Raw genomic sequence first — 27981 nt, forward strand, 5'->3', positions numbered from 1 at the left:
TACATATTAGCTTTATACAGACAGCAACCTGGACTCCCTTCCTTCAGGGAACCCCCTTGTTTGCATGTACACGGTTGATTGGGTGACTAGCCTAGGACAAGTGTTGAGTCTCTCTACAGATTCACGGAGGCAAAGTGGGGGTTCCCAAGAGGGGTGTGGCTGGCACCCAAGGAACTTTGATCTGTTCACAAACTGTTACTTGCTTTTGCTGTACTTGATTTTGATGAGAAGGTCTTTTCTTCCGTTTGGCAGTGTTGGAGCAAGCTCTTCCATAGGCTTACTCTGAAAATAAGAAAAGGTCTGCAGTGAAATTTTCTTGCTCTAGGCTGAAAAGACTCCGCAGAATCAATTACAAGGGTGAGCTAGGTTGGTCACAGGAGGACTTAAGTGACATCAGCCTTTGCTAACAACTGGGAAGCAGCATCACAGGCAGGCACTGGGGCCAATAACAGGAGTTCCCAGAACTCCAGATGCAAAGGCTGGTTAGGACCCTGAAGGGTTATTACCCGGGTGTCAGAGAATCAGAGATGAGAGTAGAGATTGCACTATAGGCAGGCTCCAGCATGTTGTTCCTCAAGTGTGCTTGCAGCCATGGTAGCCCATTGTATCTTGTCAAGGTCTTTATATTCTTTAATCTTTATATTCTGGCATCCCTGATCTCCCTCTCCCTCCTTCCCCTTTCAGCAGTTACCCACTCAAGTCATTTTGCATTACTGTACGTATTCTATTCCCACTCGTCTCTAGAATACCTTTTCCTTACCAACCCAATTCCTGCTCGCTCCTCAAGATAACTGAATATCACTCCTCCTTTAAGGTTTGCTTTGACCACTTCCAAACCCTCTGAACTGATATTCATTACCTGATACAATCATGTGGAATTCTATACTGCATTATGACACCTCTTCAACGAGGGCCTTGTAGGATAGTAAACATCCATTAGTTTTACCTGTATAGCATCCTTCATTCCTTCTGCTGGTAGTAACACCTACCCAATTTTTCTCTGGGGGGAATAAAAAAAGCCCTTCCAAATTCTTGGTCCCCGGGACTCAAAAGGCTCAGCCTCAGGGACACACGTGTGACTAAGACCTGACCAATCATGTATTCCATCCCCCTGGTCACAGTGACTGGTTCAGGGATGGGCACATGACCCAAACCAACCCCAGGAGTTTCGGCTCCAGGAATTTTGCTGAAACCACTGAAAGAAAGAGGAGGGAGGACTCTCTCACAAAAGACCAGCAGCCTTTTGGAGAGAAACCTCCTGAAAATTAGACCACTTAAGAAAAAAGCAGAGCTGATGAAAGGAGGGAATAAGGTACTAGGTCATGATCTGGATCTCTGGACATAGCTATGTCTAAACCTAAACATCTCCTAGACCTTTCAGTTACGTGAGACAATAAAATCCTTCATTCATTCATTCACGCATTCGTTCACTTGACAAATATTAACAAAAGGCCTACTATGTGCTGGACACTGCTCTATACACTAGAATACACGAGATTTTTTTTTTTTTTTTTTTTACTTAATACAATATAAGCTAGATTTCTTTGCTTGCAACTAAAATCACCCTGGTCAATGAAGTCTTCGTGTTGCTTCAGTCATGCAATGTTACATAACCTCCTTCATGTGAATGCCTTTTTCCCAAGTAGATCATACAGCCACTGAGAATAGAAACCACACATCATATTTCTCTATATTATCAACAGTGTTATGTACAGTAAATAATTAGCGAATTAGTTGTTAAGTCCATAAAAAAGGCTACATTTATTGGGAACTACCACTGGTGGTATTGATTCAAGTAGCACAATCCAGAAGACATGTCTAAGGAGATTTGCCAGCGAGTTCTGATTAGACCCTGGCAGCCAAAAGATATCTGTGCTCCATGAGCACACACATGGCATGATGATGGGATCAATATTAATCCACAAAAAAGGAATATATCAGAGGACTGACTTATGATGTCAGAACATATGCCAGTACCTATCTCTCTGCTCCTAGTCCAAAGTCCCTGAAATGACCCAAGAAAAGATGTTGTTAAATAATAAATATATAACAATGATGAAGATCAGGAAAAGATACACAATGGACCATAAGTTCTGAACAGAAGAAGAAATGAAAACATGTGCAAGAGGGGACTGGTTGTGAAGATGGAAGTGGTTCTAGGGGAAGTCCAAACTCAGAATAGCAAGCAGTGGGCAGCGAACAGTAAAGTAATTGGAGAACTGAGTTCAGAGCAACTGAATGGTCAACTCAGCCGCTGACACTGTTTGGCCATGGGAGAGGAGGCAGCAACTACCTTTTCCTACAGAATAAAGCAGTGACTATGGACACAAAGAAGGAAGGCACAGGACACTGCCACAAGCATCTTGCAACTCCTAGGAAAGATTCAAACCAGAAGAAAAGCTATCAGCTCACTCTAACTGGCAGCACACACACTCCCTTCTAGCAGCTGAATATAATCAAAATCACAAAGAGGTAAATATCTGTCTCAAATATTAAAAGTGGGAGGAACAAGAATCCCTAAATACATTGCAAAATCTAATCTAATGGTCCTTTCTTTATTCTCCTCTTTTTAAAAGATCTATTTAATTTGGAGATAGAGCAAGGGTGGGGAGGGACAGGGAGAGAGGGAGAGAATCTCGAGCAGACTCTCCACTGAGCACAGAGCCCAATGTGGGGCTTGATCTCACGACCCTGAGATCATGAACTGAGCAGAAATCAAAGGTCTAACACCTAACTTACTGAGCCACCCAGGTGCCCTATTCTCCTCTTATTTAATCTCTTAACAGCCTTTAATAAAAATGACTACTACCTTCTTCTTGCAACACTTGCTTTCCTTGGCTGCCATGAGATCGCATTCTAGTGGTCTATCCTTTTACACCCTCATTATCTCTACTCAGTCTTCTATGTGTTTTCTAGAGCTGCCATAACAAAACACCACAAACTGAGTGGCTTAACAGAAGTCTATCATTTCACAGCTCTGGAAGCCAAAAGCCTGAAATCAAGCTGCCAGCAGGTCCATGCTCCTTCTGAAGGCTTTAGGAAAGGATCTCTCCTAGCTTCCTGTAGTTCCTTGGCTTGTGATAGCATAACTCCTACCTTTACATGGAGTTTTCCCTATGTGCATGTGTCTATTTCCAAATTTCCCCTTTTTATAAGGACACAAATCATACTGAATTAGGTGTTCTGCTCCAGTATGGCCTCATCTTAACTAACTACATTTGCAAAGAGCACATTTCCAAATAAGGTCTGACGTACTGAGGGTTAACACTTCAATATATGAATGGGGGGCACAATTCAACCTAAAACAATTCTCTTCCTTTACTGTCTACTCAACAATGGGGTAGTGTTCTTGGAGCGTGGCCTTCCTTCTCCTCCCTTCTATATCTGTGCTCCTTCCCTATGTTTTCATCAAATCTGATGGCTTTAAATATATGCTAACAACTTCCAGATTTATATTTCATACTGACTTCTTCCTTGAGGTATACTCAACTGTCCATTTGACTCTTACGTATCTAACAGAGACCTCAACATTATGGAATCCAAAACAGAATTAATAATTTTCACCACTTCTCCACTCCAACAGACAGGACCCCACTAGATCTCCCCATATCAAAAACTGTAGTGCCATCAACCAAGATGCTCATATAAAAAACTGAGGATCCTCCCTTTCTCTTGAGCTCCATAACCATGCTATGACAAGTCCTAACAGTTCTGCATTCAAAATACGTAGAATGCATCCATTTCTCTCCATCTCTGTTGTCATACCCAAGTCCAAGCCATTACTAACCTTTTGCCAAAAGTAAATCCACAGGCCTATATCTGGCCACTCATCTTTACTCTTAACCTCCTCCAACCCACCCTCAATATCAGTGTGATTTTGATAAAGTATACATTCGATCATGTCACTCAGTAGTTTTAAATCCCTAAATGCCAATATTTTAGAATCAATTACATACTCCTTACCATAGCCCGTAAGGCTCTTTGAACATTGTCTGGCCCTTGCCTACCTTTATCCTTACTCTGGACCCTTCCCTCCTCTTGCTTATTATGCTGCAGCCACACTGGTCTCCTTTTGGTTTGTAGAATACTTCATGCTATTTCCCACCACCAGGCCTTTCCATACTCTTGCTGTTCCCCTTTCCAGGAAGGCTCTTCCATATACTCTGCACATATATGGATCTTTCTCATGCTTGAGACTCCAGCTCAAGTATCAAACATTAGAATCTCTTCCCTGATCAAATTTCCTAAGGTAACCCCTGCCTCGTTACTGTCTGCTCTATTACCCTATTCATTTTACTTCTATTATTACCAACGATCTGAAATTACCCTGTTTATTTATATGTGTACTTGTGTATTATTTGTCTTCTTCTCCAATCTCCACTAGAATGTAAGCTTCTTAAGGGCAGGAATCAAGCCTATCTTTTACCACTGTGTCTTCAGTACTTAATACTTCACCTGAAACATAATTAATGTCTATATGCATATTTAACGGATGGGTACATGAATTAAAAAAAAAAAAAACGGGCCTAGAAACCCTCTTACTCAAATCCCTGTATGCTGAGTGTTCTCTTAGCACACTATTTCCAGGAGTCTACATGAGAGAGAATTCTTTTTCCTAGAGACAGAGAGATGCCTCCACTTTCTTGTAGCAATGTTTTGTTTGCATTGCATTTTCTTTGCACTGCCTTCATCATAAAGTCCAAATTCCTTCCAACCTGTCTATACAACTTCATCTTCCACTACTTCCTTCCCTTATAATAAGGTCATGGCCCACTCAACTTCATATCATTACATAAAAACACCACTCAAGCTTATGTTACCTCTCTTTGGAATGCCTTTCTTCCCCCTCCTGCTAAACATACTTCAAGATTGACTCCAAGAAGCTTTTCCTGGTAGCCAAAGAGGCTATTACTCTGTCATGTCAGAGGACTTCATACATACCTCTACCACATTGACTCTAATATATGACAACCCAACACCTCAACATAGTGAAGCTTACAAATTACAAAGATAAAATCCTGAAAGCAGCTTGGGATAACTGGTCCTTAACCTACAGACACATAAGCCTGGCAGCAGACCTGTCCACAGAGATGTGGCAGGCCAGAAAGGACTGGCATGATATATTTTACATGGGAAAAATATGCAGCCAAGAATGCTTTATCCAAGAAAGTTGTCTTTCTCTAAGATAAACAAAAATTAAAGGAATTTGTGAACACTAAACTAGCCCTGCAAGAAATATTAAAGGGGGCCCTTTGAACAGAGAGAGAGAGACCAAATGTAACAAAGACCAGAAAGGGACAGAAAAAATCTACAGGAAGAGTGACTTTACAGGTAATACAATGGCACTAATTTCATATCTTTCTGTAATTACTCTGAATGTAAATGGACTAAATGCTCCAGTCAAAAGATACAGGGTATCAGAATGGATAAAAAACAAGACCCATCAATATGCTGTTTATAAGACTCATTTTAGACCCAAAGACAACTCCAGATTGAAAGTGAAGGGGTGGAGAACCATTTATCATGTTAATGAACGTTTTTTAAAAAGCTGGAGTAGCCATCCTTGTATCAAACTAGATTTTCTTTTTATTCTATTTTTTCAAGAGATTTTATTTATTTATTTGAGAGAGAGAGAAAAAACACTATGGGGGGAGGGGCAGAGGGACAAGCAGACTTCCTGCTGAGCAGGAAGCCTGATGTGGGGCTCAATCCCAGGACCCTGAGTCATGATCTGAGTCAAAAGCAGAAGCTTAACAGACTGAGCTACCCAGGCGTCCCAGATAAAAACTAGATTTTAAACCAAATGCTGTAATAAGAGTTGAAGGACACTAGATCTAATACATGACAATTCTGTGATTGATTTTCCCCATTTTACTCTTAATACTTTGAGTAAAAGCGTTATGTCTTATACTTCTCCCACTAGTATCTAGCATGGTGCCTCATAGATATACAGAAAAAAAAAATTGTTGACTACTATATATGCATATATAGTTGAAATTTTTTCATTATTGTTTTGCTCAGTGGAGTGAAAGGAACTGGAAAATTTTAACAGTTGTTATTCTGTCAGCTATTTGACCATCATTAATGAACCAGGGAGAGGTGATTTTAATTTGTGAAAATGAAAACGATTTCAACTACTTATGGCTTGGTTAATAAATCATATTTGATAATATCATATCTAAAATAGGCACACCAATATACAGATTCAGCCTTTTCATGTCCACTTTTCAATTTTTAAAGAAATGGATAAAAAAATTCAGGGCACTAAAGAAATGAGAGGTAACTGGCATTACTAGGAAATTCTCTAGGTCGGATTTTTTAAAGAAACTTAGCGTAAGCACAGATAGCACTTCTTAGATCTATTTAAGGTATAGTTAATGTTTACTTTTGTGGTAACCTTACTTTTGGCCAATGGGATTTAAAGCAAGGTATAACCCCTATGGTTGCCAGCCAAAGGGCTTGTGGATCAGCACCTTGGACAGAGGAATGGTCTGTAAAAGGTCACTCTAAAACGGTTTATACAAGGACAGCTGCGATGTCAGATACACTATTAAGAAAAGACTGGTGTGAACATTCCTCTAGGGATCATTTGAAGACAGTGGTCCTGGATGTGGGTCAACTCAGGGGACAAAGTCTTATGAAAACAACCACTCTTCTTTACTTGTCCTCAAGTAGTATGATCTGCTTCATACTTCAGATTTATTGACCTATATTGATTCACTATTTTTTCAACAATCTGATCTTCTCAAGTCACCAACATTTTCACTCGAAAGTAAATGTAAACACCTAATTAGAAAACGTGGAGGACATCTGTTCTTTTTACCCACCCAGCATCTATGACCCCTTTTTCTTTGTAAACCAACTTTCAAAAAAGTAACTGTTTTTAAAAGATGGTATTAAGGAATTCTTGATGTTAACAGGAAGCATTTGATGGTACTGAAGTTATGTTTAAACCAAAAATCCCTATCTTTTAGCGATACATTCTGATAGTTACCAATGAATAATGTGATGTCTGGGATTTGCTTCAAATTATCCAGGATTAGGGTGGGTGGGTAGAGACATAGGGAGGACAAAATTGGCCATGAGTTGCTAATTGTTAAAACCGGAAGATGAGAATATGAGCGTAAATTCTATGTTTTTATATTTGATGGGGCACCTGGGTGGCTTAGTCGGTTAAGCCTCAGACTCTTGATCTCAGCTCAGATCTTCTTTATCTCATGGTGGTGAATTTAAGCCTCATGCTGGGTTCCACACTAAGCATGGGACCTACTTAAAAAAAAAAAAAATAAAATACTGGCGTGTGTTATTGAGAGGCCACCAAACCAAACCAAACCAAACAAAAAAGACAACAAACTACTCCTAAAGATCTTATGATCCTACATCTGCAAGATAATGAACAAGGCCCAGTATCCTCTGCTCCAAGAGGAAAGTGAGGAGGTTAGGCTTTAACTTTCCCAGTCAATCATCCACAGATTAGATTTTGTCTTTTGGAAGTCCATGTTATGCAATAGAAAGTTCAGATGTCTGCAGATGATCACTTTCTTGAGGAGCAAGATGTTTCAGGAAAGCAGTTTCTAAGAAATGAAATTGTTCATGCACCACCCCTGACAAGAAGCAGCTGGGTGGCCTAGAATTGCAGGACCTGAGGCTGAGTGTGGGAGGTGGTTTTGATGGTGGGCTGAAGGTCAATGCACTAAAGTTCTAAGTCAGAACAAAAACAAAACAAAAAACACTGTTTAAATATAAAATGGGCTAAATAAGTAGAGGGAACTAAGATACAATGCCAAGTGCATTAAGATGGAGAGGAGCTAAAATATGAAGAGTGTGGAGAGGTACAAAAGGAAGACATACCTAAATATTTTGGGGGGGGCATTACGGAGCCAAAAGAGAGGGTGGGTGATAAAATGAGAAAAGGAATGTAAAAGTGCTTCAAAATGTGTGAAAGTGTGCACACATGGCAAGAACTACTCAGAAGCTATGGGCAGCAGAGGTCAAGTGCCTACTCTGTGAAGCACTGCTCTAAGCACCTGGCACATCCAGCTTTAAAAAAAAAAAAAAAAAAGTCCTGCTTCGTTGAGCTAACATCCTGGTGGGGAGAAACACAGAAATGTATTTGCTAAGTGTGTGGATCTCACCTGGCTGTTTCACTTAGGCAGAAAATGTGGCCTCCAGCTTGCTGCAGTCCCCACCATTCCCCACTGTCTTATTTTGTGCCTACTTCGCTCATTAATGTTACCTGCCTGAGCTCTGCAGGCTTGAGTTTGTGACCCGTGCTCTCCGATGTCCCTGAGCTGCTTGTGATGCTTGCCTCCCCTAAAACCACCAAACGGCCCAATGAGTACATAAAGGACCATTTTCTTATCTGAATCTGAATCCTGAATTGCCACTAACCTGAAGTTACCTTGGGTGGTTACATCACCACGCTGAGATCTCAGTGTTCTCAACTGTAAGGTGGAGGCATAGATCTGCCTTATGGGGCTTTATGAGGACTAGACATTGCCTAACCAGCCCTTACTCCTCCTTGGGATCTCATCCTTAGCAATACTTCTTAAAGAAACTTACCCAGACCTCCTGACTATGTCAAATCCCTCTAATATACCTCTAATATACATAGATCCTTCCACCATGTTCCTCTTCTGGGTAGTACCTGTTGCAGTTACAATTGTACCTTAGTTTATTTGATTATTTGATTAATGTGGGCGTTCCCAACAACCTTGGAAGTGCAACAGTGGCATGGATCCTGCTTTTGCTCACCCCCTTCATCATGCCTGGCACAAAACAGATACTCAAAAAGTACGAAAGAGAAAGAAAGAAAAGTAAACTGTGCCAAGACAACCCCTGGCATATACTAGGTGTCCCATAGATTCTCTCTGACCCTCCCTCACCTAATGCCTGCCACATAAACGCTACTCCTAGCTTCTGGGCTGCTGGAATTTGTAGACCGAGTTTTAACTAAGACTTCTGCTAAGATAGGAAAGTTACTAAGCTTTCTCTTCTAATAGGCCACCTACTACTAGAACGCGGGTTTTTGTTTTGCCCACTGATGTATGCTAAGTGCCTACAACACTGCCTGGCACCTCATCAATAAAGGGATGGATGGGTGGGCGGGCAGGCATCGCTCTGCGTTTCACAGAAGTTAGGAGGCGAAGACAGCTCCTCTTAGCAACCACAGTGCCCGGTGGGGAGAGAGGAGCGGGGACTCTGGGCCAAGACCCCCTTCTGTTCACATTCAGCTACATCAACTCCCCCAGAGCTAGGGCAGTAGGACCCCCGGAAAACGGGGCGTCCCCACGCCCGCCCAGGAGTACCGGATGGAGCCAACACTAGTGCTCCGCGGAGGAGGGCGGGGAACAGATGGGGCGCCCTTGCACTGCCTCTGGGGATCTGGATGGGGCCGCCCCAGGTGCTCCCACATTGGGGGACAGACGGGGCACCCCCGCGCCGCCCCTGGGGGACGGAACGGAGCCACCCAGATCCTCTCGCAGCGGGGGACAGATGGGGCGTCCTCGCGCCGCCCTTGGGGGCCTGGGTGGCACCGCCCCAAACGATCCCCACGGGGAACCAACACGGAACCCCCACGCCGCCTCAGGTGCTCTCCCCTGGGGGACGGTTGGGGTGGCCCCGCGCCGCCCCTAGGGGACGGGACCGGGTCGCTAAGGTGCTCCTGCAGGGGCACATCACGGACCGAGCGCCTTAGCGAGGGCAGCAGTCCGCGACAGTCGCCGCCCTCAGACGATGCTTCAAGCATGTGTGAGCCCTCTGAGACAGACCCCTCCGCCAAGCAAAGGAGTCCCCTCTCCCTCTCCCTTTTCCGCTGCAGAAAGGCCTTTGCACCGCCTCCCCAATAGTGTCCTTCACCTCAGAGACGTCTCCCCGCCTCCCAGACTTCACGGCTGAGGGAAGCCTCCCACTCTCCTTTTCCACACTGTTCCATCTTCTCCCGCAAAATGTCTGCTCGGCCACCGACTGTGTCCCTCCGCCCCGCGAAGCTTCTCCACGCCCCCTCCTCATTCTTAAAGTCCCTCAGCGGCGAGGCGCTGCGCCGCGCGCTCTCGCGAGAGTCCACCACGCAGCCCTCTCCCTCAGCCCCTCGCCCGCGAGGAAGCCTCCCCGGACCCCGCCGCGCGCGGTTGCGGGCGGCGCATGCGTGGCCACGGCTCCCAGCGCCCCCCGCGCAGTCCGCGGGCGGAGCGGACCAGGCCGCGCACGGGGCCGACGGCCGTCCCCTCTGAGGTCTAGCTGGGTCCCGCGGTTTCTTTCCCCTCAGGGGCAGAACCGCCTTGCGGCCTTTCCTCGGCGTGCGGAGGGTTCCTGAGGACTGTCGGGACCGCCTTGGGCCCTAAAGAGCCCGGCGCTGCCCTCGGACACGGCCGGCCCCACAGGCCACCCGCAGCGGCCTGGGCGCGCCGCGCGGGCCGAGCCTCGCTCCTCGAACCCCGAAGCCCCGGCCGGGCGGGGCCTGCACATCCGGCCCCACCCACCCGGGGCCTCGTCTCCCCGGAGCCCAGCCCCCTCCCGGCCTGCCGTCCGCCCCCGCCCACCCCTCCTTCTGTACCCCTGATTTTCTCCCGGTTCCCTGGCCTTGCTCTTTCGGACATTGCACTAAAAGAGATGCATCCTGGAAAACCACATCTTGTTTGGAGAAGAGGCCGGGTTTGGGACCTTAGGGTACACATTCTCCTTTTCAAGCGTCTAGGGTGGATTTGATTAATGAACCCGGAGTACCCTGTTGCGGCTGACTGCCGTTTTTTCACTTCCTTACCGTCCCACTTTCAAAATCGTTAAGCAGAGAACTCTCGGAGGTTTATGAGTCTACTTTGAGCTAGATGTGAGGTTGACCACCTGGTTGGAGCATGGCTGCATCCCTGGACCCTCAGATCGATGCTCCCTTGGAGGTTGAGGGATGCTTAATAATGAAGGTGGAAAAGGACTCCGAGTGGGCAGCGGAACCCGCTCTGGAAGGATCGGAGGGCTCTGAGGCCGAGACCTTTCGCAAATGCTTCAGGCAATTCTGTTACGAGGATGTGACTGGACCCCATGAAGCTTTCAGTAAACTCTGGGAACTTTGCTGCCGGTGGCTGAAGCCCGAAATGCGTTCCAAGGAGCAGATCCTTGAGCTGCTGGTGATTGAACAGTTTCTCACCATTTTACCCAAGAAGATTCAGGCGTGGGCGCAGAAGCAGTGTCCGGAAAGCGGAGAGGAGGCTGTGGCCCTGGTAATACATTTGGAGAAAGAGACTGGAGGACTAAGACAGCAGGTGAGAGGATTTTCCAAATAGTTGTATTTAGAAGGAGATGGGTAAGTACAGGGGGGTGGGGAGGCAGGAATGCCTTGCAGATAGGGCTTATGGAGGGAGAAATGGTACTAATGAGAGACCTTTAAAGTGAATCAAAAGAGGATCGGAATTTCATATTAAATCGGGAGGAGGAAAAAAAAAACCTTGCTTGAAATAGTGTTTTGCAAATGAAGTTAAACATTATGCATCTAAGTGTTTGTTCACGTCTTTGGTGTAATATTTCCCCAAAATTATATGAGAGAACAATACATTATGCTTTGCAAGGTTGGACTTTTGCAGCCTGATTTTCAAGAGGGCTGTTTTTGCAAAGAAAGCAAGCACAAACTTCATCAGTTATCCCAGGGTCCTCTCTAGTCCTTTAATGGTCCAATGCGTGTCTTCTGATGTGCCCTTGATGCCATCATCCTTGTCACTCTTCTCTAGTTTAACCAGCAGATCTTCGTTTGTCAGTGGTATTTCATGGTCTTCTAGTTGTTTTCAACAGCCCTTTCATTAACCTCATGAAATCCTGCAAGATTTGCAGTTTCACCTTGCTCAGGATTTGCATTCGTATAAAGACCTATCAGCAGGCTGCTGTGTTGGTCAGGGATATACACTACATGTGGAAATTAATTTTATATTTTCAGTTCACTAGTGAATTTATTTCGCTGCTCTGTGAACTAATAGATGCAAGGACTTAGTATCTATTCTAATAATAAGGAGGCTGTGTATTTTACTCTTGATAGATTTTTTTCCCCCTCTGTATACAAATAAAGAGCACTCTCCTGTTGCCTTAGCCCTAGACTTCTGGACAGTACTGTTCACCTAATGCCCTTGGACACTCCATTGGGAATGGAGTGAAATTTTCATTCCTTCTCACATCTTCTATCATTCTTTGATATCGTTCTGGGGGAAGTTTGGCCCTCTCTGGCCCTGTTTTCCTCCCTCTTTCCATTATGGCATTGGCTTTATTTCCCAGGTTAGCAGTCCTGTGCACTCAGAGAAGCAGGTCCCACTTGGAGCAGCATGGGAGGTAACAGACTTTCAGCCAGAGCAGGTGGAGACCCAACCCAGAGTGGTGTCTCTGGAGGAAGCTAGAAGCCTTCACTCAGGACACGAAGAGCAGCTGAACCGAAAGAGAGAGCATCGGCCCTTACCCAAGAATGGTAAGAAGAACTCAGAGCCTTCCCAGTGCAGAGACCATGGCAGTTGTATATTATAACCCTAACACCATGACTTGCTTAGAGTAGGATCCCCTTAATATGTATTTGAAAATAAATTGAATATTTGGGGAGCAAGGGTTCATTCACTTCAAGAGTTGGTAATATGTACAGCATAAATAAGAGGCATCTTAAAGATGGACTCTGGGAAAACTTTCCCAGACTGGCCTCAGGGTCTTGCTGTGAAATTTAAGAATCTCCATTCCATAACCAGCTTGTGTTTTTCAGTCCTGCTGTGTATATGTGTCTGTCTTTTTGGCTGACTATAAACAACTTTAAAAACTGTTTGGAAAGGGAAACAAGGTATTTTTTTTTTTTAAGATTTTATTTATTTACTTGAGAGAGGGAGAGGGAGAAGCAGACTCCCTGATGAGTGAGGAGCCCAATGGGGGGCTCCATCCCAGGACCTTGAGATCATGACTTGAGCCAAAGGTAGGCACTTAACCAACTGAGCCACCCAGGTGCCCCAAAATATTTACTTTAAAAAATTGACTCCCAAGTGAGACATCACAGAAGTAGCATATGAGAGCTGTAAACAAAAAGATTTCATAGAGGAGGGAGCACAGGCTTCCTTGCTGCCCTGGACATTAATAAGTCATGTAGGAGGAAATTGAACACCTGGGGCACTGTGATCTCTATGACCCCAGTCTCATGTCAGGCTGAGAGAGAGGGATGGGAAGATCACTGAACCTACAATGGAAGGCTTGGGTTCATATCTTTTTGTCTCTGTATCTCTATCTGTCCTTGGGCAAGTAATAGGGAAAGGAGCATTAACGCACAGAGGTTAAGTGATTAGGCAGACAACCAGGACACAAAACTTAGCTCCACCATCCATTTTCTCTGTGGCCTTGGTCAGGTTATTTCTCAAACTTCCTGTTCTGCCATTTGTAAATGGAAATCGTAAAAGGAAAATAATAAGGGTGTTAATGTAGGTTAAAAGAAGTGCGTAAAGAGACCAGTACATATAGTGTCAATAAATGTTAGTTCCCTTTCTCCCATAATGGCACAATTATTTTTAAACTTCAAATCTCAGATTTTACACACCCCTCACCAAGTGGCAGGATTTACTGCTGTGTACTCAACCTCCTTATCTTTCCTGAAATTCATATTGTGATAGAAATCATTACAAAGATTAAATCCAGGTGTTTTCTGGATTTCAGAGTTCCCCTGGATTACATGCTCTCAGTTACTGTAGCTAATAAGCTTAGTCCAATAAATGTATGGTGTTTCTGGATTTCTCCATCCCAGGGTGACAAGGCATTCACAATGTGGAAAAGTGTGTTCTGTTGAGGTGCTTAGCGGGACAGGGCCACTGTAGCCGTGCCACTCCCCCGTCTCCGTAACAGCTCACTAAGAAGCAGACACTGAATAGTATCTGCTCTTTTTACCTTTTTTTTTTTCTTTTTTCTTTCTTTTTTTTTTTTTTTTGCAAACGTGAAAATCCTTTTTTGGATTTCTTTTAGTTAGCAAATATAGTTACTAATGTATGCCTTTTATAAAAACAAAGTGGCATAACAGGAACTTTTGAAAAGCAGGGGATATCTGTAATACATTTCCAGGGAAGTGATTCAGTTTGCTTCTTTAGAAAGTAGTGGAGCAAGCTCTTGAGTTCTTGATCACAGTAATATTCATTCTGGAAGTTTTCCCTAGATTGCGAGTTCCAGAGTAGAAGTTAGACCGCAGACTGTGCTATATGTATGTGTATATATCTTCCTCCTACCTTTTGAGGGAGTGTACTATGTATTTGCTTGTGTGTTCAGGACTATGTATCTATGTGTGTTAACTTCTTCAGCATATTAAAGAATTGATCAACTCATACTAGGGATTGCAAACGGATAACTCACATGTCAAGTCAGACTTGTTGTGTTTTACCTACAGAGGGTTTTTGTTTGGGGTTTTATCATTTGTTCGTTTGGAGTTCTCAGGGTTTAAAATTTTTGAGATTTTATACAAAAGTCCAGATTTCTGGCTTCTCCTGAAAATATGAGAAGCTCTAACAATAGCAGGCCCAGTGTTTCCCAATGAAGCATTAAGTGGAAGTGGGCATTGGCTATATACCCTTTCAGTGGTGTATGTGCTCTCCAGTTCCCCCATTCCTTACCTGGCCCCCTTCATAATGCACTTTGTCTGCTAACTCCCTAAAAGCATTCACACATGTGAGCTCTGCTTCAGGGTACCATGGTTCAGGCATTGTTCTGAACTCATTGATGAAATGATCAATTTATACTTGTTGGGTTTTTTTTTATGCATCTTCATTTCTTAAAAGGAGAGGCTGCATGAATTAAAGGTCCAGAGCCCAGAACCCAGAACCCTGATTGTTTCTTTCTCTTCTTACAGCTCGGCCTTCTCCCTGGGTTCTTGCTCCTGCTAATGAATGGAACAACATGGATCAAGAAGTAACAACCACACGACTACCTGTTGTGTCTCAGGTACATTACAAATCTTCTGTCTGCCTTCCTAGGGTATGCAGTCCCAACGATTTCCTGTGCCTTCACTGTCTTCAAACGTTTATAGTCCTCCAAGAGCCTATTCCCCCTTGACTCCTTTTACAGAGAAGATTGGGACCCAGACTTCTGATTAAATGAGACTCCTTGCTGGATATGATTCTTTATATCTTCTGCTTCATTTGGCACATCATACACACTTGGTTTCCTGATTTTAATTCTTCTTTGGGGCCCTTCTTTGTTTCCTCCATGATCATTTATCCTTTGAAGACCCGTATGGTTATCTTGGTAGTCATTGCTGTTAGTGTTGTTACAGGGACCAGTGAAAGATGTCCACATGGCGAGAGGTTTTTCCTACAAAAAGAGCATACATCAGATTCCCGCTCACAGAGACCTGTACCGGGATATTAGGAAAGAGAGTGTTGGGAACATGGTCTCCCTGGGTAAGGATTCTTTCCGTTTTCACATAAAAAATTTGGGGATTTTTGATATCTTTATTTCTACTGATGATACAATAGTTATAACTGTCAACACCTAAAGGACCTTGGTGGATTGTCTAGTCATTTCTGTGGCCAGCTCACCAGACCTAGTAATCACTTGTCTATGCTCTCTTCCTCATTCCTTCCTTTCTTCCAGTTTAAAATACATACGTATTCTCCTAACTTAGGGATGAAAACATTGGCGAGGTGTTATATACAACTTTCACGTTCGTACTACTTAAATATAAGCTTACACATACCCATTAGACTAAAAGCTCTGTAAAGTCACAAGGTCTTTGATGATATGCCCTTGTTTAACTGCAGTAACCCAACACTTTGCATACAGCTAGATGCATGGGTGGAGGGCCAGCAAATAATTGTTGAATGGATAGAAATCTTACAGCAGCAAATAATTGTTGAATGGATAGAAATCTTACAGATGGAAGGAAAAAGATAATTTCAATACAGTAATCTTGGTAGTGTGTTGTGAATAATTTAAATAGCCCAAAATCACAGGCACACATAACCACTGTTGTATCACTTTACAGGCAAATTTCTGAAGGATTTGTCACTGCATTAGTAGTGGACATAAGTATAGTTCATTCATACATAAGCTAAAAGTTGAAGACTGCTTATTAATAAAATTACACACCTAGGGGCACCTGGGTGGCTCAGTGGGTTAAGCCTCTGCCTTCAGCTCAGGTCATGATCCCAGGGTCCTGGGATCGAGCCCCACATCGGGCTCTCTGCTCGGCGGGGAGCCTGTTTCCCCCTCTTTCTCTCTGCCTGCCTCTCTGCCTACTTATGATCTCTGTCAAATAAATAAAATCTTTAAAAAAAAAAAAGAAAGAAAAAATTACAGGCCTAAAATGTGTACTAACCCACATTAGAGAGGCTATAGACATGTGCTAATAGGGTAGCCACTAGCCACACAGGGCAATTTAATTTTATACAATTAATTAAAATTAAATAAGTTAAAAATTCAGTTCCTCAGTGGCTGTAGCCACCGTCAGGATATTTGAGAGCTGTATTGAACAGCATAATTACAGAACATTGCTGTCATCCCAGAAAGTTCTGTTGGACAACACTATGTGTAGATACTAAAGTATAGAGATTATAAAACAGGCTGTGCCAACTCAGCAAATAAAGGATTATTTATAATTAGAAAGCAATTAAGGCAACTAAAAACAATGACCAATGTAGGGTGGCACTGATGACACAGTGGTAGCAAGGCAGCCATCCCAGAGCAGCAGGCATCCCAGCTGTCTGCCTGGGTTGCACACACAGGCGCTTCCTAGCGTGTTTACACGGCACCCAGACCTAGCAGTTTACACGGCACCCAGTTTACACGGCACCCAGACCTAGCAGCGTGCTGCCTGAGAGTCCTGAGTCAAGTGTGAGATCCCTCTAGTGGGATGGAGATCACCCTTGGAGGATTCAGATATAGCCCAGCACCTTCACATGTACAGTCTTGAACAAGACGGTCTGAACTGCGTAGGTCCATTTCTACATGGATTTTTTTTTCCAGTAAATACGTATAAAACTGTGAATATATTTTCTCTCCCTTATGACTTTTTAAATAACATTTTCTTTTCTCTAATTTGCTTTATTATTGGAATACAGTATGTAATTATATATAATACACAAAATACATGTTAGTGGACTATGTTGTCAGTAAGGCTTCCAGTCAATAGTAGGCTATTTGTAGTTAAGTTTTGGGGGAGTCAGAAGTTGTACATGGATTTTTGACTGTATAGGCTTGGTTGCCTAGCCCCGCCTTTGTTCAAGGGTCAACTGTGATGACATGTAGAAAGACCCAGACCAGAGATACCTGCCCCAATCCTTTATCATAGGTTGTAAACTAATGGCTTATGGGCTCAGTCTAGCCTATACACATATTTTGGCCTTGAACAGCATTTTAATTTGCTCTTAATTTGTAAATCTGGATATCCTGTATCTCTTGAAAAATCAAATGTCAGACACCATGGGCCCGCCTTCTCACTGTCGGCCTGGCCTTTATAGATATTCAAGCTTTCATTAATCCTACACTTACCTCTCTCATCTAAAAATAAACAGCAAATCTCCATCCCCAGGGTTCTTTCAGAAAGGATTTTTTTTGATGTGATGCTTCTTCTCTCGACAGTTCTGTGAAGTTTCTGTTTGTGTTATCTAGAAGAAAACCAAATTTTATTACATACCTATTGGGTGTTAGATACTTTACAGATGATCATTTATTTAATATTCCCAGCATTTCTGGGAATAAGGGCCAGCATTCCCTAGGCAACCGAAGCTCAGAGATTAAGAAACTTCCCTCTGGTCCAAAAGTAAAGCAGGTTTTACTGGGGTCAGGGTTCACATTTAAGACATGTTGATCTCCACAGCACCATGAGGCAAGGCAACAAGCTATCTGTGTGCTTTCTTCTCCTTCCATCTCTTTCCTATTAACCTTGCCACACATATCCCCAAATTCTTGATGTATCTCTCCTAGCCCCAGTGTGTGTGTGTGTGTGTGTGTGTGTGTGTTCGCGCGCGCGCGTGTACATGCATATGTTGGGGTGGGGGTGGGAGTATGTGGGCACCAGTATGAGCACACTTGGTTCCATGAGTAACAAATACTGGTTATAGCAGATGCTGAACCCTGCACAATGTTAGACACTGAGAGGGAATCAAAGGTAATAGAATGTATGTTTCTTACCCTTAAAGGTTTTCCCTTAAGAACTAGCCAGAGAAAGAAATGGTATATATATGAGAAGTAACCTGATAATGTAAGTTAGTAGATGATTGTGCCAAAGAAGAGAGGTGTAAGGGTAACTATAACTATACCATAGGTAGTAAGAATGACTGTGCTGTGCTCTGTCATGGTTGAGGAAGTCTCTAGAAGAGAGGGGACAAAACGTTTTGAGGATAGGCGTGGACAAGTGTCCAGGAGGGCCTGCTAAAGCCACAGATGAGGGCACGCAGCTCTGACCTCTGGTTTAGCATGAAATGTGTTTCTCTTGTAGGAAGTACTGTGTCTGTGTCTAACAAGATTGCCCAGATGGAGCAAAGAAAGGAGCCATGGACCCTGGGTCTGCACTCTTCTAACAAAAGGAATATTATTCTACGGAGCAACCACATCAAGGAGAAGCCAGTTCACACGGCTCAGATCCCTGCGCGCAGTGCGGGGAGAATGTGGGGCGAACAGCAGCACTGGGGTTTAGAAGATGAGAAGATAGCGGGCGTGCATTGGAGCTATGAGGAAACAAAGACTTTCCTTGCCATTCTCAAGGAGTCTCGCTTTTATGAGACGCTGCAGGCTTGTCCCCGAAACAGCCAAGTGTACGGGGCTGTGGCTGAGTGGCTCCGTGAGTGTGGCTTCCTCCGAACGCCAGAACAGTGTCGCACCAAGTTCAAAAGCCTCCAGAAGAGCTATCGGAAGGTGAGAAATGGCCATGTGCTGGAACCCTGTGCCTTCTTTGAGGACATGGACGCTCTGTTGAACCCTGCAGCCCATGCTTCATCTGCTGATAAGACAAAGGAGATTCTCTCTCTCCCCAGACTAAAGAGAGTTGATATCGGTGCTAAAGAACGGATCAGTTTGGTGGAGGAGGAAGATGCCACAGAAGAATCTGATGGTGATGAAATGGGCGTTGAATTTATCCGGAAGTCTGAGATTCGTGGTGCCCCTGTCTTGTTTCAGAACCTGAGTGGTAAGAATTGCGCTCTTTCCTTTGGGTATGAAAATGGATTATATGGGCTTGTAGTAAATAGAATAAGTAGACCAGAGGCAGCCAAATTTGGGGAGTGCTGCCATAAGCACCTTGCCACTGATCACTGAACGTACTCTCAGGTGTTTGCTGCTGCCCCTGGCGCAGTCTGAGCAGTGGCTGTGACAGTTCTTTCTTGGGCTAGAGCACAGCATGGATTTGAGTATTTGGAGCCTGTGGAAGGAAGATAAATAAAGTCAAAGGACTCTGGAGAGGCTTCATCTGAGGATTGGTAGAAACCAGCCAGGTGTGTTGAATTATAATAAGGCAAAGATACATTGTTATACTATCTAGGATGACCAGTAAAAGACTGTATAGCTGAAGAAAGTAAAAAATTGTAATTGTAGAAGACAAGAAAGGAAACAAAAAGGAACACAAAGTAGATGAGTCTAACGGAAAACACAGTAAGATGGTAGACATATATCCAAATATGTCCTTAGTTACAAACTTAAAAGACGATCAATCATTAAAAAAAATGAAATATTGCTTATAAGAGATATGTGTGAAGTATAAGACACAGAGACCTTGAAATTAAAAGATGGAAAAAGATATACCACATACAATATGAACAAAAGCTTATGTCGAAATTGGGGACATGCAGAAAGAACTAACCCAGCAGTTAACAACTGGGTGACAGTAGACACATCCTGTATGTACTCTGAAGTTCAGTTTTCTCATCAGTAAAACGTGACAGGATTCCAGGATCATTAGTGTTAAATGAAGTAATAGATAAAAATTGAGGAAAGCATTCTGCAGATGTTAAACACAGACATCTCAGTTCTTTGTGATATGCATGAAAAAAAGGATAGGCAGAGGCAAAATGAGAAAGAGAGACTTTATTCTGGTGAAATTCAATGAGACATAGCCAGGTGTCACTATTATTAGGAAAGTTTCTCCACTCTACCTTGGGAAAAGATGGTAAGTTCTAGGGGCTTCTGGGTGGTTCAGTCAATTAAGTGTCCGCCTTCTGCTCAGGTCATGATCCCAGGGTCCTGGGATCAAGCCCCACATTGGGCTCCTGCTCAGCAGGGAGTCTGCTTCTTCCACTCCCTCTGGCCCCCATTCATGCTCTATTTCTCTCTCTAATAATAATAAATAATAAATTTATTGTTATGAATTTTATATTAATATTATATATAATTTATAATTAATTATAATATATTATAAATGTAATTGCTTATATATTATATGTAATATATGAAATACATATTACATATATATGTACGTATATACATATATACATTATATATAAGATATATATTACATATAATATAATTTTATATGTAGTTATATGTAAATATAATTATATTATAATATAATTTATAATATTATAAGTTATATCTAATAATAATCTTTTTTAAAAGATGGTAAGTTCTTAGAGTGGAAAAATAAATCAGGCTAGGAGAGCTGGGGGTCCACTCATGACTGTATCTATTCAAAAGAAATAGATCAGGAAAACACAGGGAAGATACATCGTGCATGGACAGGTGCTCCCCAATCTGGAAATCCATAGACAGGAGGATGGTCCCAAGCTAGGCCTGGAGGAGAGCACGGGGTAAGACTGAGGGTAGAAGTGACTTCTTCCTACTTACAAAACAGACAAAAACATGGTTTAACAAACTACTCAGACATGTCCTGAAAAGTTTGATTCTGCCATAGACGCAGAACATCTGCTTATTTTGCAAGTCATTTCATCTCTTACAGTAGAGGACTCAGTGACATCAAAAATGACTCTAGATGTAGTTCTGCTCTTCAAAGAAGACTGTTAAAAAAGTGTCCTAGTCTGTTATTTTTAACCATTTAGAAAAGACCTGTGTATCCTTGGCTAATCGCCATAGCAGTGGCAGATCTGAGGGACTACGTTCTTACTCTACCAAATAAACTTTGAGATTAGGTTAAAAATTTCAATTTATAAATCCTATTAGGATATTGACTTTATAGATTTATTTGAGAACTGAATCTGTACTACTTGAGTCTTCCTATCCAGAAACATAGTGTCTCTCCATTTTTTCTAGTTAATTTATGTCTTCCAGTAAATTACAGATATTTTTATATAGACCCTCTCATTTTTTGCACATCTTCTCCCCCGGCAGGTCATGGTTCCTGTTGCCACCACGAAGGGGATCTGTTTTCTTTTACCCCTTATGTTTCGAGGCTGCTTATGTCTTATGTCTTTGCACTTTATCTTTCCATGGCAGGTGTGCACTGGGGGTACGAGGAAACCAAAACTTTTCTTGATATCCTCCGTGAGACTCGGTTTTATGAAGCCCTCCAAGCCTGTCATCGGAAGAGCAAGCTGTATGGCGCCGTGGCAGAACAACTGCGGGAGTGTGGCTTCCTCCGGACGCCGGAACAGTGCCGGACCAAGTTCAAAAGCCTCCAGAAGAGCTACCGCAAGGTGAAAAATGGTCACGTGCTGGAGTCCTGTGCGTTCTACAAGGAGATGGATGCCCTGATTAACGCTCGGGCCCCTGCCCCTTCCGCCAGCACTCCAGAAGAAATCCCGTCACCCTCAGGGCAAGAAGGAGAGGATACTGAAATTGAACCCCAGGAACCTACAGGCTGGGAACCTGAGGAGACCTCCCAAGAGGCGATGGTAGAAGATTCTGGCAGTGAGAGAATGAGTGAAGAGGACATTGTGCAAGAGTCAGAGTTCCAGGTGCCTCCAGGTCTGCTGCAAAGCCCAAATGGTAAGGACCATCGAGGGGGAAGGGTGATTTACTGAAGAATCAGTAACTCTCTGTGTATCGCCCATGAGTATTTATTCCTTAAACAGGTGTTTGAGGAGCCTGTGCTGTGTGAGGAATGGGGGATCTAGCAGTGAATAAAACAAAGTGTCTTTCTCATGGTGCTTCTATTCAAGGAAGTTGCTGACGTTCTAGTGATTCAGTCCTTGGGATCTCAGCCTCGGTTTTTGTCTGTATGGGTCAGTGTTTCATATCATCTGAAAAAGACAGAGGCAAAATGAGAGAGAGACTTGACTGCGCGTTTCCAGCAGACTGCTGGTGCCCTCATGGGCATCTGTCCCCACAGCAGCCCAGACTTAAAATTTCACAACTAAAATCACGGTCTTCCTTCCTGTACCTTGGCTCTTCCCTGTGTCCTCCACATCCAGACTTAAAACTTTAGAGACGTTTTTGATGCTTTCTCTCTGATTATTTACATCCAAGCAGAGAACACATTTTTCTCAGCTGTTGTAGAGCTTCCATCTGTCCCCTCGTTAGTCACCACAGCCACTACCTGTGGTGAGAGAAGTATAGCCTTTCTTTCTCTTGTCTAGACTTTTGTAAAAGTCTCCAAACCAGGTTTCCCCATCAGTCTTGTATTAAGGTTCCACAGCCATCCTTGGTCTGAGCTCATCTTATCTTTCTGTCCTTACCTGTAACGGTTTCCTTCTGCACTGTCTGCTCACTCAAAACAAACACTAGAGAAGGAGCCTACATGTGCTTTCTGCTAGTGTTCATATGAGAAATCGTGGTTTGAAGGCTGAAATTGTTAAGTCCTGTATAACCCAGGTTTTGACTCCTGGAAACAAAGTCTTTTGGTACCATCCCTTGTGAGTCTCATTTTATAAATCAAGCTGCAGACCTGTCACTAAATTTTCAGACTCTATCTGAGCCAACCACAAGGCTGTGACTTCCTTCAAATCCCAGGACAATGTTGGACCCAAAGAACTCTTCAAAAGAACTGCTAAATGAAAGATGGCATTGTTGGGACTTTCATTTAACTTAATGGACTGATTGATGGCTGCCCTCCTCTCCCCAACCCACACCACAGCCACCCTACTTGGGTTGGGAGGGCGGAGGGATATCAGCAATTTTAACTCAGTGTATGCAAGGACAGGAATGTTAAAACTAGCAAGTAGAAACAAGGCAGCATAGCAAAATGCTTAAGAACAGGGTTTGGGGGCCGCCTGGGTGGCTCAGTGGGTTGGAGCCTCTGCCTTCGGCTTGGTCATGATCCCAGGGTCCTGGGATCGAGCCCCGCATCGGGCTCTCTGCTCCGCGGGGAGCCTGCTTCCTCCTATCTCTCTGCCTGCCTCTCTGCCTACTTGTGATCTTTGTCTGTCAAATAAATAAAAAATCTTAAAAAAAAAAAAAAAAAAGAACAGGGTTTGGGGATCAGACAGACCTGGATGAAATAATACAATGTTGAGAACTTTATTCAAAATAATCTGGGTAGAGGGAGCAGAAAGTGGGTGGGAATAGAGATGAGACTAGATTGGCCACGAAGAGATCATCACTAAAGCGGGGTGAGTGGTTCGTGGAAATTCATTTTACATACTATAGTCTCAGCTTTTCTGTATGTTTGAATTTTACATAATAAAAAGTTTATACAAAACCACAGTGACCAGGATGGAATCAGAACCAGAGCTCTGTGGTTCCAAAGCCTGTCAGTCTAGAAGACCTCCTAGAAAAGCTGGCATCCAGTATGCACTTTGCAGTGAGCATGGGACGTAGATGAGAGTGAGGAGAGGGTAATTCCAGTGTGGGGAATGGTGAGGGTTAAGTTGAATCCAGGTCTGTGTGTGACATAGCTGGATAAAACAGGGCCAAGAACATGTGAGGAGAAGGAGGAAATAGCCTTGGGTAGAATATGATCAGATACTGATGAACTTAGAAGTCATTGAGGAATTGGAACCTGATCACTAGAATCTGCTATGAACACCGGGACAGTGTACTGTGGCACAGATGTGAAATTTTGAAAGCAGGGTGAGTGGGAGAAGAACTTCAGCGAGAGAGCTAAGTTGGCCCCCTGTTACTCAGGGTCTGGATGGGGAATAACAGCTTGGATTTTAGTTCCATTCAGAAAACATTTCTGAAGGCCTACTATGTACAAGGTGTTACTGGCTGTTCGTGGCACTGAATGAAAAGAAGAGACAATGAATCAGAGAATGGTAACAGGACCCGAGAGGCCAGAGAAGTACACAGGCATCCCAACACACAAAGCCTTGTTGGCTATGTTGTCTATGTTGATACAGGACTGGTCTGGAATTTTTATCGTCTTTTTTTTTTTTTTTTACAGATTTTGAAATTGGAGGAGGTATCAAGGAGGATACAACACAGGTAATATATAAGGACGTGGAGCAGCATAGGGCATTAATAGAAAAGTCTAAAAGGGTCGTTTCCCAGAACGCTGATCCAGGTAAATACCGTAAAAGGGAATGCATCTCAGGAAGTCAATGGGAAACCCTCCAAGGCATCAGACAGGGAAAGCTGACATCTCAGTCAAGAGATTTAGGGAAAGCTGTAGGGCATCTGAGGCCTTTCATGGGGAAGAGACCCTACCGGTTGCTCAAATACGGAGAAAGCTTTGGAAGGAATGCTCGTCTGATGTGCCGGATGTCCCACCAGAAGGAAAATCCTTATAAATGCAGTGTCTGTGGGAAGTGCTTTGGTAGAAGCAGGAGCCTAATCAGACATCAAAGAATCCACACTGGAGAAAAACCTTTTAAATGTCTTGACTGTGGGAAAAGCTTTAATGACTCCTCCAACTTCGGTGCCCACCAGAGAATCCATACTGGGGAGAAACCCTACAGGTGTGGGGAATGTGGAAAATGCTTTAGTCAGAGCTCAAGTCTTATCATACATCAGAGAACCCATACTGGAGAGAAGCCCTATCAGTGTGGGGAGTGTGGGAAGAGCTTTACCAACAGCTCCCATTTCAGCGCCCACCGCAGGGTCCACACGGGCGAGAACCCCTACAAATGTGTGGATTGCGAGAAAAGTTTCAATAACTGTACAAGATTTCGAGAGCATCGGAGGACACACACTGGAGAGAAGCCCTATGGCTGTGCCCAGTGTGGCAAACGTTTCAGTAAGAGTTCTGTCCTCATCAAACACCGGGAAGTTCATTCCAGAGAAAAGCTTCTGCCGTACCCACCATCCACATATTCCCCAGAGAACCTGCCTAAGGGAAAGACTGATGAATTCAGGAAAACTTTTTGACGTTGACCTCTTCTCCTACGTGCCCCATTAGCCATTTTACCCCAGCCTCATCCTTGGAAGCAGTCTTTTCCTAGCTATGAAGTATAATTCCCAAGACAAGCTTGAAAATACAAATAAACTAGGAGCCCGCCTCGTACTCTCACCTCCGCCTCTAACTTGACCAGTCTATTCCTCTCAACTTCTCCCTTAGCAAGGTGAAGAAGACATCCTGTCTGGGTTCAGAATGACAGTCCCTTTGGTATGTCAATGCCTCTGCCATAGGACTGCCAAGTCCAGCCACATTCAAGGTCCCTCCACGTAGCTGAAAGTTGTTTTCAAGAAGACCCAACATGCTGAAAGTTTCCTGTTGTCCACCACATGGGAACCCGGATGCAGCTCAATCCCAGATTTCTTGTGGGGGTAGAACTTTCAGGGTCTGATCAGGACGACACCACATGCATCTTGGCTTTGAAGATACAAGGGACAATGAGATTTTACAGCTTCCTTGAGAAGTCTGTTGCACGATACACTTTTGTGTCAAGTTGATTCCCACAGCTAGGGTGGAGTCCCTGTATTGTCACTGAAACCAAATGTGGTTTGCCTGGCCCTCCATAGAGATGAGAAACAACTGATTACCCATCGTGCTGACCTTCTCTGGACCGAAACCTTCTTGGCTACTGCTTCTCCAGCCCCTAAATAATTCAATTCTTACCATTTCTTGTAAGTCCTACACTTACCTCTTAGGTGTTTTGGGTGCTCTCATCTGACTCTCCTGAACTACCAGGCCCTCTCCAGATTAAATAGGATGCATGCCCGTGGTGTGTCTCATTAAAATAAAGTAGAATCAACTCAAACACGTTCTACCCTACCGCTCTTCTGGTTCTTCCCTAGAACATGACTGGCATGTTGGCATATTTTATGCCTTCCTACCCAACATTTAGTATAATGTTCCGTAATAATAGTTTTCTCAAACATTAAGGAAGTAGGGAAGAAGTGCGGTAGAAACCAGACACCTACACTGTTTCTAAGACCAGTCAGATCTAGGCCTGCTCTAGATCAGATAGCCCCCTCATTCAGACCACCACCTCCGGGGCTGTTTGTTAAATACATCATCCTTCTCCGAGCCTTGTAGTTGGTCCCCATTCATAGGATCATCAACCTGATTGTAGAGCCCAGAGTAATTTATATAACTCTATAGCTTCCTTAGCTTACTGAGTAAAAATGGATTTACAGAAACTTCTAATCTAGAACACTTGTCGTTTTCCTCATTTACCTATTTGTCTAAAAATCTCTTCGATAATCCCCTAGCATTAACCCAACAGGTATTGAAGGAAGAGTCAAAATGGGGAGGGGAAAAGCAGGGAGGTAATTAATTCATTTCTGGAAGTTACAGATAAAATCACGGAATCTGTTTTTCCAAGGCTGATTGCTCCAGGACGAGGCCAGTGACATTTATACCATTACTACATAGGTAACCTGGGGCAGCTTTGCTTTGGGGAGGGGAAGTCCTGAGTTTGGTGGAAGGACAGCCAGAGTCAGGGCTGTGTGAAGATTCTTCTGATCTGACCTCTCTCCTCCTTTGTCAGATGTTCTCTTATTTAAAACCCTCTGGAGATCATATTTTTCCTTTGAGTACCTTTGAATCTTTTGAAGCCTATTCCGCAGAGTTCCGAGGAGGGTAGGCAGTGTAGAAAGAAATCCAATTCATGGTGCCAGAATAGGGTGTGGCCTGCTGGAAGGCAGGTGACTCAGGTACACGTTGATACACGTTCGTGATTTATATTTGTTGAAGATGTTACGACTGTTCACACCTCAGTAGGTTGTGTTCCTGCGTGTGGTCTGAATTATAGACTTCTAATGGTTAAGTGCAGTGTTATGTCATTAGTGCGCCTAGCACAGTGAGATGCGTGTGGTGCCCATGGGCGTGTGCTTGTATCGTGTAGATGTTCTGAAAATCCAGCCCTAGAGAAGATGCCCATGAATAGAAATCACCATGTAGTAATACATACACAGGATTGATAATTATATGGAAGCATGATTCAGGAAAGTAGATGATTTATTCCTAAGTATTAAGTACTGTTCCGTGTAAGGCCGTGTTCCAGACACAGTAAGGGGATGTGAACATAAAGACATGGTGCCCGTGCTCAAGGACCTGGCAGTACGACAGAGGAGGCATTGCAGCAAAGGTAATTAATGCCAGTTACTTTCGTGCCACTTGCAAAATGTCGGTGACTCCACTGTGAGAAAATCACTACCACCTACAAAAGCATTTTTCTGAATTGCCTTGAACTGTATACCTCTGCGTCCCCAATGTCCCTAATGGCAGGAACAGTGCAGGACCCATTCCATCTCAGGTGGGGCAGACCGAGTCTGTGTGAGCTTCATTTGTCTGGGGCTCCACAGAGGTAGAACCCAAGTCCCCCTGCCGATGTTTCTAGACATGGGTTACATTGCCTTCACGAACTCTGTCTCTGTGCCGAGAAATAGAAGGTCCTGCCCACCAGCTTAGACCAAGACGACTTGCATCTTGTCTTTTCTCAACTGGAGCATGAAAGTCAAAATGAATAATGTATCTTTTATATCACATAGCATTGCCTTTATGAAGATCCATAGGAAAAGGTTTTTTTTTTTTTCTGGGTCTCAGTACCAGGGAAAGCTCTGACCCTAAACAGGAAAAAAAAAAAAAAACGGATTTACAAACACTGTGATTTTTATAACTTACTGCTTTTTTCTCTTTGTTCTGACTGCTGGAAAGCTCAAGAAAACATACAAGCCACCTCAACCAACTACCTAAAACCTCTGTTTGTTTAATCCCATCTGATTTCTTTGAAAATTACCCCAAATCCTATTTTTTAAAAGCAGTATGAACAACTGGACATTTTATTCTCT

At 43.6% G+C, this 27981-nt stretch overlaps 1 protein-coding gene and 1 pseudogene across 1 annotated transcript; one reads left to right on the forward strand and one right to left on the reverse strand.

The window, feature by feature from the left end:
- Positions 1-96: 96 nt before the first annotated feature.
- Positions 97-10668, reverse strand: LOC116858048 (annotated as a pseudogene).
- On the forward strand, positions 10565-27780 carry ZKSCAN2 (zinc finger with KRAB and SCAN domains 2). The gene is made up of 7 exons (XM_032842587.1): positions 10565-11258; positions 12256-12442; positions 14834-14925; positions 15257-15383; positions 18422-19108; positions 21364-21855; positions 24191-27780. The coding sequence occupies exons 1-7, from the start codon at positions 10854-10856 to the stop codon at positions 25111-25113; spliced, it is 2913 nt and encodes a 970-aa protein (XP_032698478.1). The 5' UTR covers positions 10565-10853; the 3' UTR covers positions 25114-27780.
- The last annotated feature ends 201 nt before the right edge of the window (positions 27781-27981 follow it).

The sequence above is a fragment of the Lontra canadensis genome, unplaced genomic scaffold (genome assembly GCF_010015895.1).
Source record: "Lontra canadensis isolate GAN:19392208 unplaced genomic scaffold, GSC_riverotter_1.0 scaffold132, whole genome shotgun sequence".
Taxonomy (NCBI): Eukaryota; Metazoa; Chordata; class Mammalia; order Carnivora; family Mustelidae; genus Lontra; species Lontra canadensis.

Coding starts and splice junctions, on each gene's coding strand:
- ZKSCAN2 (XM_032842587.1), top strand. CDS start 10,854: ATGGCTGCATCCCTGGACCCTCAGATCGATGCTCCCTTGGAGGTTGAG. Junction 11,259..12,255: donor CTGGAGGACTAAGACAGCAG/GTGAGAGGATTT, acceptor TTTATTTCCCAG/GTTAGCAGTCCTGTGCACTC. Junction 14,926..15,256: donor GACTACCTGTTGTGTCTCAG/GTACATTACAAA, acceptor GTGTTGTTACAG/GGACCAGTGAAAGATGTCCA.